The sequence below is a fragment of the Haliotis asinina genome, chromosome 6, assembly GCF_037392515.1.
Source record: "Haliotis asinina isolate JCU_RB_2024 chromosome 6, JCU_Hal_asi_v2, whole genome shotgun sequence".
NCBI classification, from domain to species: Eukaryota; Metazoa; Mollusca; class Gastropoda; order Lepetellida; family Haliotidae; genus Haliotis; species Haliotis asinina.
The window spans coordinates 47,654,758-47,671,012 of NC_090285.1; the positions used below are offsets into that span (position 1 = coordinate 47,654,758).

At 41.4% G+C, this 16,255-nt stretch overlaps 1 protein-coding gene across 3 annotated transcripts in view; it reads left to right on the forward strand.

Moving 5' to 3' along the window:
* Positions 1-16,255, forward strand: part of LOC137287588 (uncharacterized) — a 37,609-nt gene that overhangs the window by 19,514 nt on the left and 1,840 nt on the right. For 2 of the 3 annotated variants that reach the window (XM_067819958.1, XM_067819957.1), the window contains exons 2-3: positions 12,633-12,736; positions 14,598-16,065. In XM_067819958.1, coding sequence (XP_067676059.1) covers positions 12,634-12,736; positions 14,598-16,065 — 1,571 coding nt within the window. In that variant the 5' untranslated portion in view covers position 12,633. Of the gene's footprint in view, positions 1-6,469; positions 6,525-12,632; positions 12,737-14,597; positions 16,066-16,255 lie in introns of all 3 variants that reach the window. The other variant, XM_067819959.1, reaches the window with a different exon arrangement.

Genomic DNA, 16,255 nt, shown 5'->3' on the forward strand with positions numbered 1-16,255 from the left:
CCCATATCCCAGATCACTAAAGTAGAAAAAACAGAATAATCTGGCTATAAATGTCTTTGGGCACGAAGGTAACACAACAATAGTACACAGGGTCAGCCCGGTGAAGGATCGCCAAGTTATCAATATATTCATGATCCAACGAGGTGAAAAGTATCACTACACATGGATAAAACACTTTAGCAAGCTGTTGTATGACCAATCAGCATACAAAGGAAAGACCCACTTCTGTGAACGATGTCTACATGGCTTCACCCGAGCTGATTTATTAGAATCCCACCGGGATGATTGTCAAGGTGTGGGGCAGACGGCCATACGAGTCGACATGCCTAAGGAAGGTGACAATATCCTAAAATTCAATAACCACAAGAACCAAATGTCTGTGCCTTATATTATATATGCCGACTTCGAAGCCTTAGTGGCTGCCGCCGGCGAGGCTCCCAGTGGTGCCGCCGGTACCTTTACCCACAAGACACAAGAGCATAAAGCCTGTTCGTTTGGATACATTGTCGTCCGTTGTGACGGGGAAACGAAAGCTCCGGTAGTGTATAGGGGGCCTGACGCGGCTGAAAGGTTTCTAAAGTGTTTGCAGGAGGAAGAAAAAATTATTAGGAATGCATTGTATAAAATCGCTCCCATGCGTCTGACCCGAGTCGACAGGCTAGCCCACGCTAGTAGCACTAACTGTCACGTGTGTGAATCACCACTTAACGGTGATTCGGTGAGAGATCACTGTCACATAACTGGTAAGTATAGAGGCGCCGCTCACAACGCGTGCAACCTCAAGCTTAAAATCAACCCTAAGACAATAAACATCCCCGTTGTCTTTCACAACTTGAGAGGGTACGACTCACACTTGATCATGCAGGCCATCGCGAAAATCGATGGTAATATAACGTGCATCCCCAACAACATGGAGAGATACATCTCCTTCAGCTTAAACGGACTTAGGTTCATTGACTCGTTTCAGTTCCTCCTGTCGTCACTCGACAGTCTGGTCAAGGCCAACAATACCTTCCCTATCACCGATCGATACACAGACGCCGAGACTAGACCCCTGCTTATGAGGAAGGGTGTGTACCCCTATGAGTACATAGATAGTTGGGCTAAGTTCACCGAGACCAGACTACCCCCTATTGACTGCTTTTATAGCAAGCTGAATGAGGCGTCCGTCTCACGAGATGATTACTCGCACGCGACTAACGTATGGAATAAACTGGGTTGTAAGAACCTGGGTGATTATCACGACCTGTACTTGAGGACAGATGTACTGCTGTTAGCCGACGTGTTTGAAACGTTTAGGCGGACATGTTTCAAGCAGTATAAACTCGACCCCGCATGGTATTACACCAGCCCAGGTCTGTCGTGGGACGCCTTGCTTAAAAAGACCGGAGTTAATTTGGAATTGCTCACAGATTACGACATGCACCTATTCATTGAGAAAGGTTTGCGAGGTGGGATTTCCATGGCATCCAAACGATACGCGAAAGCAAATAATCAATACGTGAAAGGTTACGATCCTAACAAACCAACCAATCACATTCTCTACCTCGATGCAAACAACCTGTACGGCTGGGCCATGAGCCAGTATCTACCTACAGGGGGATTCGAATGGGTACCCCACGTTGATGTTATGGGGGTTGCACCAGATTCGAACAAAGGTTATATCCTCGAGGTTGACTTAGAGTATCCCAAGGAATTACACACATCGCACAACAGCTACCCCCTGGCCCCCGAACGTATGAGGGTTAACCCAGACTGGATGTCTGAGTACCAACATAACTTGTCAGGTGGGCGTGTGACAGACGTTGAAAAACTCGTGCCTAACTTAATGAATAAGACCAAGTACATCGTTCACTATCGCAACCTACAGCTGTACCTGTCGTTGGGTATGAGGCTGACCAAAATACACAGGGTGCTCATGTTCGACCAGAGTCCATGGATGGAACCCTACATCAGAATGAACACAGACCTACGAAAAAAAGCCACCAGTGATTTTGAGAAAAATCTCTACAAGCTCATGAACAACTCGGTGTTTGGTAAGACTATGGAGAACCTGAGGAAACGCGTGACCGTGAAGCTGGTTCGGTCGAGTGAGGAAGACAAGCTCAGGAGATTGATAGCCAGTCCGGCATTCAACCGTAGTAAGATATTCACAGACAACCTGGTTGCCCTACACATGAAGAAAAGTCACATAAAATTCAACCGGCCTGTTTACGTGGGGATGAGCATCCTCGATTTATCCAAACACCTGGTGTACGACTTTTACTACAACGAGCTCAAGAAACAGTACGGCGACAGGTGTGAAGTGCTGTACACTGACACGGATTCCCTGCTGATGGAGATTCGAACCGAGGACGTGTACGAGGACATGAAAAAACACCTTGATTTATACGACACCAGCGATTACCCTAAGACCCATGCCATACACAGTACTGTAAATAAAAAGGTCCTAGGTAAGATGAAGGACGAGTGTGCTGGCACGCCCATAGCCGAGTACATAGGTTTGAGACCTAAGATGTACTCCATACTGAAAGCCGACAATAGTGAGATCCGGAAGGCTAAGGGGGTTAAGAAGTATGTGGTGAAACAACACATCAAACACGCCAGATTCAAGGAAGCCCTGTTCAAGACCCGTACCTTTAGGCATAAAATGAACACACTTAGAAGTGATGGACATAAGATACACGGACTGACTATAAACAAGACGTCCCTGTCGCCTATGGACACGAAACGTTGGATAGCTATTGATGGGATAAACACATATGCATATGGACATGAAAAAATTTGAGGCTATTTACTACAGCCCGCGTGGGTACTGGAAAGGAGCTAGCGCAGTAGATAAGCTAGCTAAAATAGCGCGAGTACCCCCGGAGGAAGCCAAAGCGTGGCTTGAAAAACAAGCCCTGTGGCAGATCTATTTGCCGGCACCACGCTACGTGCCTAGAAGGAGGTTCGGTATTAACATACCTAATAGCGTTCACCAGGCAGACCTACTGTTCCTACCCCACGACAAGAGGTACAAGTATGCCTTAACCGTAGTGGACGTAGCCAGTCGTTACAAGGAAGCCGAACCCTTGACCACGAAAGATTCGGCCCAGGTAGCCAGAGGATTCGAACGCATATACAAACGCAGCCCGCTGACGTGGCCAACAGAGCTGCAAGTTGACCCCGGACGGGAGTTCATGGGTGCCGTGTCACAACTGCTAGCCAAACACGATACAAAGGTCAGACGTGGCACGGCAGGAGCCCATCGCAGCCAAGCCATAGTTGAGAGATATAATAGGACTTTAGCTGAGCGCTTGTTCGGCTATCAGTATGCTAGGGAGATGGCCACCCCTGGAAAACGATCGACTGAATGGGTCACGAGGTTACCCAAGGTGGTGTCGGCAATCAACCATGAAGTCACCCGTCTCACCGGTAAGAAACCGGCAGACGCTATCAAACTAAAATCAATAGTTGCAGAGTCGGCCGCTCCATTGCGTGGGAAGGAGAAACAGATACCAGATAGGGCCCTAGTGAGATATCTATACCAGCCGGGGGAACACGAGGGCGATAGCCGTAAGCGAGCCACCGATCCTATATGGTCAGTCAAAACTTACAACATAGATAAAGTGGATATGAAAGCCGACGAACCTAACTTGTACTACTTGAGGGGTGGGCCGGGTAGGGGATTTGTAAGAGAAGAATTATTGATCGTACCGTACGGCACAGTGTTACCTCCTACCAAGGCATAGTAATTACCGCCAACTTTTTTGTAGTAGGGGTAATAGTAGCAAGAGCTAATGACCCAACCAAAGCCTTATTTAGTAAATAAGGCTTTGTAGAGACATTTCTTGAAAGTGTTTTAAAACCCCTATTCCCTATACTACTTACTTAGAAGCTAAAAAAACTTTTAAATCACTTTGTGATAGAAAGAAATCAGAATACGAGCAAAATATTTTAGATGAAGTTGTTGCTGCTGCAAAGAATAAGGATTGTCGCTATTTCTGGAAATCTTTAAGGAAATACTGTTTTCATAGACAAAATGCATCAGAAAATGTAACAGTTGAAGAATGGTTTAATTACTTTAAAAATCTTCTCGCAGAAGATCCAGGTGGTACAGGGCGTATGTTCGGGGAACACGTTGATAGCTTCTTGAGATTACATGACTTTGATAATTGTGAGGATTGTGCCAGCTCTGATGATTTTCTGGGTAATCCCATAACCGATAACGAGGTATTATGTGCGGTTGGAAGCTTGAAATGTGGTAAATCCCCAGGGGAAGATGGCATCCCCGTGGAAGCTTTTAAGGAATGTATTTCATTCCTTCTCCCCGTTATGAGTAGTCTTTTTAATAAAGTTTTAGAGAGCGGCAATTTTCCATCATCCTGGAATGTTGGATTAATTGTACCGCTTCACAAATCGGGTGCAACGGACGACCCCAGTAATTATAGAGGTATTGCATTATTGAATAGTCTGAACAAAATATTCACTACTATAATTGATAATCGTCTCAAATGTTGGATATCTACACGGGAACTAATATCGGAGTGCCAAGCGGGTTTCCGTGAAGAATATTCGACTATTGACCACATATTTACCCTTAATAGTATAATCCATAAGTATCTACGAAAGAAAGGAGGAAAGTTTTATTGTCTATTCGTAGACTTCAAAAAAGTAATTTGATTCTGTCAATAGGTCCAAACTGCTTTATGTTTTATTACAGTCGGGCGTACATGGGAAATTGCAACGTCTCTTACGTAACATGTATAGTAATGTGAGAGCATCCGTAAAAGTCAAATTTTAAATGAAAGTAAATTTCAAATGAGTGATGTATTTGACACATATGCCGGTGTTAGACAAGGTTGCATTCTATCTCCTATATTGTTTTTACTATACGTTGAAGAACTTGTTAAGGAAATGTTATCGAATGACTCGAGAGGAATATTTATTAACGAAACCATTGCCGATCTTTCGTTATTATTGTTCGCCGATGATGTTGTGATCCTCGCGGATTCCATTGTACAGTTACAACGCAAGATAGATACGCTACATGAATATTGTCAGAAGTGGGGGCTGAAGATAAACACTAGAAAAACAAAAGTCATGGTCTTTAAAAATGGAGGTAAAATCTCCAGTAATGAAAAATGGTTCCTCAATGGCGTAAAATTGGACGTTGTGTCATATTACAAATACTTAGGTATCATTTTCTCTTGTAGAAATATATTCTCTAAAGCATGTGAAACATTAGCAATGCAAGCTGAGCGAGCTCTCCATGTTATAAAGCATTTTATAAATAGATTAAAAAATCTACCACTGAATGCATCGTATAAGCTTTTTGATGGGAAAATACAACCGATTTTATTATATGGTTCGGAAGTATGGGGCATAAATATAAATAAAAACATTGAACAAGTACATTCAAAGTTCTGTAAATATTTGCTGCGTGTTGGCTATAGAAGTGCGAATAAGATTATTTTGGCGGAATGTGGACGTTTCCCACTATTTATCAATACGCGCTGTCGAGTAATTTCTTACTGGCTCAGACTGATGAGGCAACCATCTACACGGTACTCCAGAAGTAGCTATGACATGCTCAAAAGACTAGATGACTGTTCACATGATACAAATTGGGTTTCCTTTGTTAGAACACTCCTATTTAGTCATGGGTTTGGACATGTCTGGCTCGAGGAAAATGTACATGACGCAAATTATTTTATGCATATATTTAAGCAAAGATGTAAAGACATTTATCAACAAGATTGGTATAATGAAGTACGATCGTCAGACAGTGTTAATTTTTATTCTGAATTTAAATATTGTATTGAAACAGAAACTTATCTTTCGAAGCTTAAATCGATACAACTTAAGCGCGCACTAACTAAGTTTAGATGTAATGCACATAACTTCAAGATTCAAGCGGCACGTTTCACCAAATCTCCAACCCAACAAGATGTTTCTTGCCCCGTTTGTAATCTTTCTCCTGAAGATGAATACCACGTACTTTTTATATGCCCTAAATACTCAGAAATAAGACAAAAATATCTGCCCTACACCTATTCCCACCAACCGTCAAGACAGAAGTTCTACATACTTCTTGGTACTGAAAATAGTGATCTCCTGTTTAAGTTAGCCGTCGCTATATACCATATTTTCAAGTTAAGGAAAATGTAAATTGTTAAAACGTATCTATTATTTTGATGTTATAAATGTATCTCCAGGTTACAAATACTGCTTATAATGTACACTTGTACTGTTGGTCTCATGGCCATATATACTAATAAAGATCTGTCTCAATTGTTTTATCACCTATATTGTTCATAATGTATACCAAGTTAACTGTTTCATCATCAAATCTGCCGATTACGCAGCAGTTGTTTCACTTTGACCTTAATTACGAAAGTACAGTCTCAAATATTACTAATTGGTTCAAAGATAACTTTCTGGTTTTAAACGCAAAGAAAGCAAAAGAAATGATTATATTTTCCAGGAAACCATGGTACTCTTTGGACCCTACTGACATAAACAACAAGGAAATTGGAATTGTGAGTAAATACAAATATTTAGGTACTCTCGCTGATTGTAAACTTAATTTGAAAAGACAATGTTGATTACCTGTACGAGAAAGGCCAGCAGAGGTTGTATTTCTTACGTCATTTAAACAGTTGTAACACTGATTGTTCTCTTGCGGTGCCGTTTTACAAAACATTTATACAAAGCATTTTAACTTTTAACCTTCTCCGTTGATTTCATAACCTGGGCTCTTATTCTCGGAACGTTCGTAGCCCTAAGTTTCGTAACTTTGATCGTAGCCAATGTGTTACGAATAGGCCTAACAAGTTCGTAGGGCTACGCCGTTCGAGAATAGATAACCTGTCTGTTCAAAATAATGCTAAACTCAACAAAATTCTTAACAGAGCGCGCAAATCACTGCCACTGGGTCAACAACATCTGTCGGCCTACTTTACGAGCAAATCATGAGAAGAGTGCAGCTCTCACATTCGTTTTACGCCTTCGACTGTTCTTCCGTCAGATCGCCATCTGCACATGCCCATAGCTAGAACAAACGGGTCCCGTCACTCTTTTGTACCAGTCGGTATTCATTATTTTCACCCTAGTTATTACTCAGTATTCATATTCATCATCTTACCATCATGTGTTTTGTTTTACTGAGGTAGCCCAGAAGCTACAACGTTCACTCGTCTTGTTAAAGACCTGGGTTCGTTTCTCCACATGGGTACAAGGAGGATCATTGCTGCTGATATAGCTGAAAAGTAAAATCACTCATCTCTAGCACCATTGACGTTGGAATTGTGTTAAAATGGCCAAAAATATTATATTACAAAAGAGTCAATGAGTCACTGGTGTCGACAACTTGCGCTTTGAAGGAAGTGCCTTCAATTATACTTACATATAAATCATATATATATCAAAGCCCGTGTATATAGTCATAGGCATATTAAGTGTCTACTGTAGATCTGGGTTAGAATTGATCTTTAATCGTGCTAGTCAATGTCTATGATGTTTAGGATGTTTAGGATATTTATATAGCAAACATATTCATGCAGCTAGTGCTTGCTCAAGGCGCCGGTATTTGCTTCCCTCGATCATTGGATGACAATCTCAACGTCATATCGTATTATCAATCTCAACTCCCTGGGGAGTATAGAACTCTTGCTGCCACTTGGCGCATCGAGTGTATTGTGGCTCTATCAACCTAAGGAGATACCCAGATCACAGTTGGGTAGACTGGGACACATTGTTACAGAACTTTGTCCAAGTTTACTGCACGTTGCTGTACCCGCAACTAGGTGTTTGCACGTTTTCACATGGCCACCTTTTGGTCATATAACAACGGATTAGAAGGTTTTTTTAAAGTGCCCAGGGTTGTATACTAGGGATGGGACGGGTAACCCGGATACCAGCGGGTGGTAAATGAGTTGGACCCGGTACCAGTGTCAATACCCGGATCCGCTTTGATCACGCGATTAGTCAGTGAAGAATTAATTAAATGTTGTTGTTTTTGTCATGACTTTATTTACTACGAGATTGCTCAATCATTGTTGCCTTTCGTTTGCCAAAACGTGCACTGGAAACTCACAAGATATCAACTGTCGACAACTAAGCACGTCAGTGTAAAGTAGGTTGCCAGTAGTCAACTGTTTAACGTAGCAGTCTTTGGAATCCACCTCATATAGAGTCTGAACAGAAGAACAGCTTTGTGTTTCATTTACCTTTTTCAATATTATCCAGTTATCAAGTTTAAAATAACTGGGTTGAAAACGAAACTGAGTTATATTGCATGGATAGTTTTGCCTCCTACGTAACCTTGGTTGTGTTCGGTTGCCGTTGCATTCGTAACTACTCGTCTCTTTCCGTGACCTTCAAGAAGCTTGGCGGAATGACACGAGTAGTCACGAATGGTTGCCGTTGTAATGGGGTAAGCAAACAAAATTAGAAATGACTTGATGACTTTGGATGTTTTGCTTGATGTGATTGGTTAATGGGAAAGTGTGCATACGAGACTGACCTGGCATCAAATCATCGTGGCTTACGACACACGCTGAATGTCACAAATAGGCTTGAATCAAATGGCATTGTGCAATCAAGGCTTGATTCAGTCATAAATATCCCCCACAATGTAAACTACTTTTCAGGAATAGGTCAAATAGTATGACTATGTCAAATGAAATATTGTTCTTCACAGTGATCTAATGAAGTCATACAAATGTTAACAGTAAATATACTAGCATGCTTGTATCAACGACAGAACAAATGAGTGCCTCCATTTTTGCCTGTACATCAGTAGAGCTGATACAGGAAATAGAGTGGTACTTCCGCTATATGTCATTAGGTTCATGAAGTGAAAGGAAAGTATTGATAGTATTTTGAAAGTTCTTCTCCAGATAGGAAGACCACCACCAGTTTCACTCAAAGTCAAACGTTTTGCCTTGGAAATACAAAAAAAAAAGTATTTTGTTCAAAATCCAAAACTGCCAAAGGCACCGGTTCACCACCAGACCTATCTGTGTGTCAAGTTTGGTGAAGAAACATTGAATTTTAAAGTTCTTCTCCAGAAAAGACTAATTTGTACGGACGGACTCACGGACGGAGCCTAAACAATACTCCCTGCAAAACTAAAACTAGTTGTGGGGGATAACAATATTTCAAAAGGTGACTGTTGTTAAATTCAGTCAGAAAAGGTTATTGTCTTAGAAAGTGTTTTTCCTTGAAAATGTTTGATTGATTTTGCTGACAATATATCTGTCTGTATAACTAAAATCACTTCTCCCCGAAGATACAAGATTGATCCGTGTTGTGTTCTTATTTCGGAAACTACTTCTTGTATATCTACAACTGTATTTTCGGTATTCTCATCACTTTCTTTATGTATACCTACCTACCTACCTGCATGCATGCATGCATGCATGCATACATACATACATACATACATACATACATACATACATACATACATACATACATACATACATACATACATACATACATACATACCTACCTACCTACCTACCTACCTACCTACCTACCTACCTACCTACCTACCTACATTCATGCATGCGTACGGACGTACGTACGTACGTACATACATACATACATACATACATTCGTGCGTACGTACGTACGTACGTACGTACATACATACATTCATACCTACCTACCTACCGACAGACAGACAGACAGACAGACAGACAGACAGATAGATAGGTATAGAAGTAATATGAATACAAATTTCAAGTATTCGATAGATGCGATTGTGAGTCTTATGTCAACATTGCTTTCTGTGTTTAATCCAGTATACTGTTCAAAGAATAAGATATGGCTGGTATCATCACCACGATGATGTTTACAGTACTTGGTTACTTGTAATGTCAATATATTTTGATTCCTTGGATACCCTCAACTGTATTTTGCCTGTAGGTTGTTGGAGGGGTAGTTGTTTGTAGCTTGTTGTTTCTTACTAAGGGACGTTTGTTGCACATCGAAGACGCGCCGCTCCTTTGTGACTTAGCTGCACCGAACACGAAATGCATTTTGGTTTGTGTCTGATTCAAAATACAATGTATATCCAGGCAGCTCCGTTTACCTCAGCTGTAACTGGTTTATTGAAATGGAATAACACGCATTTGTACTATAAGGGGTACCCAGGTAGGAAATTTGTACCCAGACCTATTGTGTACTGTACACTAGAGTGTACAAAGAGTCTGCACACAAAGTTGACTCCACGGTTTTCACACCCGGTCACAGGTGGGTTGCATCCCGACACCTCAATCTCGTTGGGTCATTAACCTGACGCTTTAGCCAGCTCGCCCACCGTGTCAGAGAACGAGTACGGCTTTATGTCGCTTTTAGCTATATTCCAGCAATACCGTGGCGGGAACACTAGCAATGGGCATCAGACTGTACCCATGTGGTCTTCGGCGTGACAAGCGAACGTTGTAACCCGGAGTTGCCATCTCTTGAAGAAAGGACATACTTTGCACGACTCATGTTAGCAGTTGCCATGGCAGCCCAGGATCTGTTGTGCATCCTACCCCAAGTGGGCTGCTACAACAGATAATCTAGACTGACGTTGTGTTCAGATTACGTCGTTCAGAATTACGGTACCTGAAGAAAATACTGCCATTAAAGATTTTGTTATGCGTGATGTGTCTGTACACGGGATATAACCATGTCTTTACGACTTGATTTGAATTTTATTGCATTGATCTGTACATTAATCTATGAGAGAATCAATCAGGGTTGAAATTAATGTCGGTGCGGTGAGACAATTTCAAGTTTCCATATCTTTGATGGGGCGTGTGTTGACTCATCTTTGATGGTGCACTTTACCAAGGATAATTGCATAAGAGCATTCCTTAATGATGCTTGAATCAGATGTTAATGGGTTTGTATATCCGACCCACATTGCTATGAGGAAGTGTTCATAATTTAAGGCTCGGGGGGTGATGATTTTCATGAAGAAGCGTGGATGACCTCCCCACACCCTCCATATCATGTACAACATTTGCTGACTAATCCCTAGTTCATGTATACAAAATTGATGACCTCCAAAGAACAAAATGGATGACTTCTCAAACATTCTTGACCAACTCGTGCTATTCCGGGGCAAGCCGAATAGCGACTCGTGTCCCTCTCGAAGGATCTCATTTTGGCGTGGGAACATCAGAACTACTTCAAACAGGAACGATAACTCTATGCCCATTTGAGTCTAACCCCACTTAATATCACCGGAGTACTCGTACATTGTATTGGTGTGTTTGTGCTGCTTATTTATTGCTTATAACCCTCCTTGATACATCTAAAAAAAGGAGAGAAACATATTCTGACGTAATTATTAACAGATGTTTACCTTATATTTCCAGGTACATTTCTAAATACGGTTTAATAATGACAAATGGGGATTGGTTTATTGAATATGGAAATACGATTTATGTTTAGTTGTGACTTTAAAATATTTCTCAAACTGAACATTTGGGTAACCTTGCTGTCCTACCCCCAAGTGGAAATATGAATGACTACATTGTTTAAGCCAGTGTGCAATTAAACGCATAATCCAAACCTTAACAAACTTGATTCAATAATTTTGTTTGCTGTCCATAATAAAGGACAGATGAAAAATATCAAGTAGAAGTTCATAGATTTGAAACAAGAACACCCTCAAAATAGTCCTAAACCTACATTGAGTTACTTGTCATCCAAACCTCTCAAGCTTGGGGGCTGTCTTGGTACCATCGTGGTTAATGCGTTTGCCCATCATGGTGAAGACTCGGGTTCGATTCACCACTATATTCGCCACTGTGATATTGTGTATTGTTGTGAATGATGTTAAACTTCACCCACTCACTCTGTCTATTACATTACATGCTACTTCAGTTCGGTTCGTGGGGTGGAGAAGTGGGAAGTTGGATGTTGGGGCAGTCCAGTGGTGAACGTGTTAGCTTGGCACCCCAAAGACCCGGGTTCGATGCCACACATGGGTACACATGAAGCTCATTTCTGGTGTGCCCCGCAGTGATATACAACACAGCAAAATACCGATTGCCACAGCTAACAGTAACCAGTTGGAGGTGGTTAACAAGTTAATTCTGCTAGTTTTTTTGATGTTACGGAAATTTGATTCAAGTTAGAAATTGTTTCAATAATCGTTTCTCAGCTCGTGCACATTTTACCTCCATGAGCACGATGCCGTACCTGCTTCAGGTGTCATCAATGGGCTGGGGGTAAGGGGTTGTTACAATTTCAGATACGATGTAATGTTTCATACTCTACATTATTTAGGCACTGTATGGCTTTCTTTGGAAGTATACAACTTCATCCATCGTGTCTTGTATTTAAAAAAAAACATGGTAATTTGTTGGTCAGATATACCAGATGTATCTGTTTGTAGTGAGTGAATTTGGTTTTAAGTCGCTTTAGCAATATTCCAGCAATATCACGGCGGCAGACACCCGAAATGGGTTTGACGCATTGTACCCGTGTCCGGAATCGAACCCGGGTCTTCGGCATGACGAGCGAACGATTTAACCACTTAGTTGCCCCACCGCCCCCTGTATATAATGCATGCTGACAGTTTGGTACTGACTGTATGACTTCTATGATTTTAAATACAGTCAAACTGCATCATTTTGCAGGATGCAGTGGTTGACCATACTCAAGGCAGCTACAGTCTCTGTTCTCTTCATCATACAGTTTGAGTCGGTTCCTTGTCAACAGGCGCAGAATGTGAGCAGCTCAAGTAAGTGCAAGATGTTCTTCAATACCATGATCATAGTGCTTGCTAGGGAACCAAGTCTGCATTGTCTGTAGTGTGATTACTAGTGAGCCAGTTGGCGGTCATTAGCCAAGTTCTACAGTGTGTTGCTTATTGATAGTTCAACATCTTACAGTCTCTGTAACCTTCTTCTCAATATAATATTTGAAAATCTAGCCTTTGCAAGATTCATGTCGTTTAAATGCATTTGTTATTAAGATGCAACAATCTCTCGGCATTAAATATTGTTGATTCGACATTAAGTACGCATCCTATGCCAAAACGTTGGGAACATTTTTATTCCACAATAGATATCCCATTTTCGACATAAATTTATGACTGAAGGCATGAGTAGAGTGAAATGAATAAGTCAGAGCACCTCACAGTGCTCGACGTCACTTCCGGTATACATGTATATACAGTACCCCGAGTAACGTGACCGATGACGTCATATAAATTTGATCTTCCTACAGTTCTTCTGTCAATAACAGCACATAATGATGTAAAGAAAGTCACACGTGACATTCACATCTTCAGTAAATCTAACAGATGACAGGATTATTAAGACGGATACGATCGTGACACGGTTGTAGGACGTAACCCCGTAACCTCGAGGTCCAGGATTGGAGCACCGAAAACTGAACCTCCTTTGTGCGTTTTTTAAAACTATTGTTTGACAATTTAGGAGGGGAAGCAACGCGGCGTTTATCATTGTATAGTAAAACCTTGCCTCTGTGCATTGTAACAAAATCCGACCCAATTTTGTTCATATCTGTGTCAGATTGTGAGATAAAAGCACAGTTTTCAGTTCACCGTGGACAGACAAAGGGTTACGTTTTGCCAGAAGAATTTACGCTGAAGACATTTATAAATTCATGACTGAATAACTGTACAACCACATTATGGATAAGTCATAATGGTTTGTTGACGCGTTCCAACTGCCAAGAACAGTGCTCAACATGCTGCTGATCACTGAATCGTCTAGTCCAGACTTGAGTACTGACAGACTGACATCATATGACTGAATAACAAAAATATGTTCACAGCAATATAGACACAGACCTGACAAAGTACAAATCTTGACTGAAAGTCAAAGGGGAGCATGAAACGATCTAATTGGTGGGATGTGTTATTCCTATGAGAATAATAATATAAACCCGTCTAATTCTTCCAAAATTGAAATGTAACTAACAATTCAGATGTGAAAAAAATGTAATTGTGTAGATGTCTGTAACTTCGCATGCCCGTGTGCGGTACGAGTGTGAAAAGTTCAGTTCGGTTAAGAGTTCATCTGGATATGACTTGCATAGTCTGTTTTCGTTCAGGGGAATGCATCGTCGCGGTTACGTCACACCCTCTTTACACAGCTGTTGCGTTTTACAAGATATGGACATGTACATATATTAATGTAATTTGAAATGTACGCAGAATTATGCGATGACAGAAATGTTTTGTACAAATGTATTAAGATGTTTGACAGGCATTTAGAAGTTGGTAGGGTAATACTAGACACTTGTTATAAAGAAGTTGCATATCCATAACAAGTGTCAGTATTAAGGATTAAGCGTTACCATCTTCTTTTCAGGCCAAATAATACATTAAACACAAGGTGTTGATACATGTCAGTGATATAGGGCTTGATTCAATTATAACACTCTGGGCAAGCTTTTACTATGCAATAATAAATGTAGCGTTGAGTGTCCTTTTCCCTCCCAAACTGTTAAATATAAATAAAAAAGAAGGTTCAGTGCTTGGTGCTCCACTAACCAGAAGCGATGTCTAAGCAGTTCACGCTGAAGCGCTGAACTTATTCATTTTAATTCAACATGTTTTGATTGTTGAACAGATCATTCTCAGGTTCTGATTCTTGGAGCTGGGGTATCAGGCTTGGCGGTGGCAAAGACTCTGCTTGAAAGAAACATCAGTGACTACAGGATTCTGGAAGGTTCGAACAGAATTGGTGGGAGGGTGAAATCCGTCACATTTGGAGGCAAGACTATAGAAGAGGGACCGAACTGGGTGGCAGGAAGAGAAGGCACCCCTCTATGGGAGGTTGTCCACAGGTACAATGTGTCGGGGAAAAAGTCAGATTTTGACAGTGTTTTAATCAGAAACTCCCGCGGAGAGGACGTCACGGACACGGAAGGGGAGGACGCATGGGCCAAGTTAGAATCAGCACAAATGACTTTATCCGAGATATTCAAAAGAATTGAAGACAACAAAACAATGGACATGTCACTTCGAGCCTGTCTAGACATTGGAAGATGGTCGCCCAAGACGCCAGTGGAAAAGGTTGTAGAGATATTTGACTATGACTTTGAATATGGAGGAACTCCTGGTGTGACTTCATGCAACAGTGTCGGAATAAACGTTGAGCCTGTCAAAGATCTGTACTATGTTATGGATGAAAGAGGTTTTGAGTTCATACTTAAGACATTTGCTAAAGATGCGTTATTACCAAATGATCAACGACTACATCTGAATGAAGTCGTCACAAACATCACCTACAATGGCACTACCGTGACAGTTGCCACCCAGAACGGCAACGTCTTCACGGCAGACGTTGTCATCGTCACTTTCAGTATTGGAGTCCTGAAAAGTGGTTCAGTCACCTTCAGTCCTCCACTCCCACACTGGAAGATCGACAATCTGTACAGAATCAGTTTTGAAAACTATCTTAGTGTGTATCTCAAATTCCCTAACACTTCATCTAGATTCTGGGATGACACTGAATACATCCTGTATGCTGACGAAAGACGAGGCGTCTTTCCAGTCTGGCAGAACTTAGAGGCTGACGGACTATTTCCAAATGGAACAAATATTCTCCAGGTGGTGACACAAGGAGAAGATGCCGACAGAGTGTCGAATATGAATGATACAGAAATCACAGCTGAGGTGATGGGCATCCTTCGACGTGTCTACACCAACGTTGTTGATCCGGAAGATGTGTTCATCACCAACTGGAAGACTAACCCGTTATACAGGGGATCCATCTGTAACATGGAGGCACCGGCTTTCAACTCTGAGATCTTTGAAGCTATACGGGCTCCCGTGAGGAACGTCTTCTTTGCTGGGGAAGCTTTTGACCCGAAATTCAGCTGTTATACAACTGGGGCTGCGAGGAGTGGAATCTACACTGCTAATAAGGTGGCTGCGCATCTTGCTGATGGTGGTGTTACGTATCCTGCTGATGATGGGGTTACACATTCTGCCGACGATGGGACTATGCATCCTTCGTCTTGCCCATCTGGAATGAAACAGGCTAACGCCAAATCAGTCACTGGTTTACTCTTGCTGTTTGTAATAACAAGAATGTAAGTTGGAACATCAAGAAGTGCATCTGTGCAGTTAATGCAAGTTAATGTCTTCTTGTGATCTGCCAAGCTATGAGAAATGTTGGCTGCATGCAATTTATATGTTTGTAGCTTGTGCTGCTTTACAGGGGACATTAAGAGAAATTAAAAGAAACTGGACAATGCAGTTTTCAATTTGAAAACTACTTTT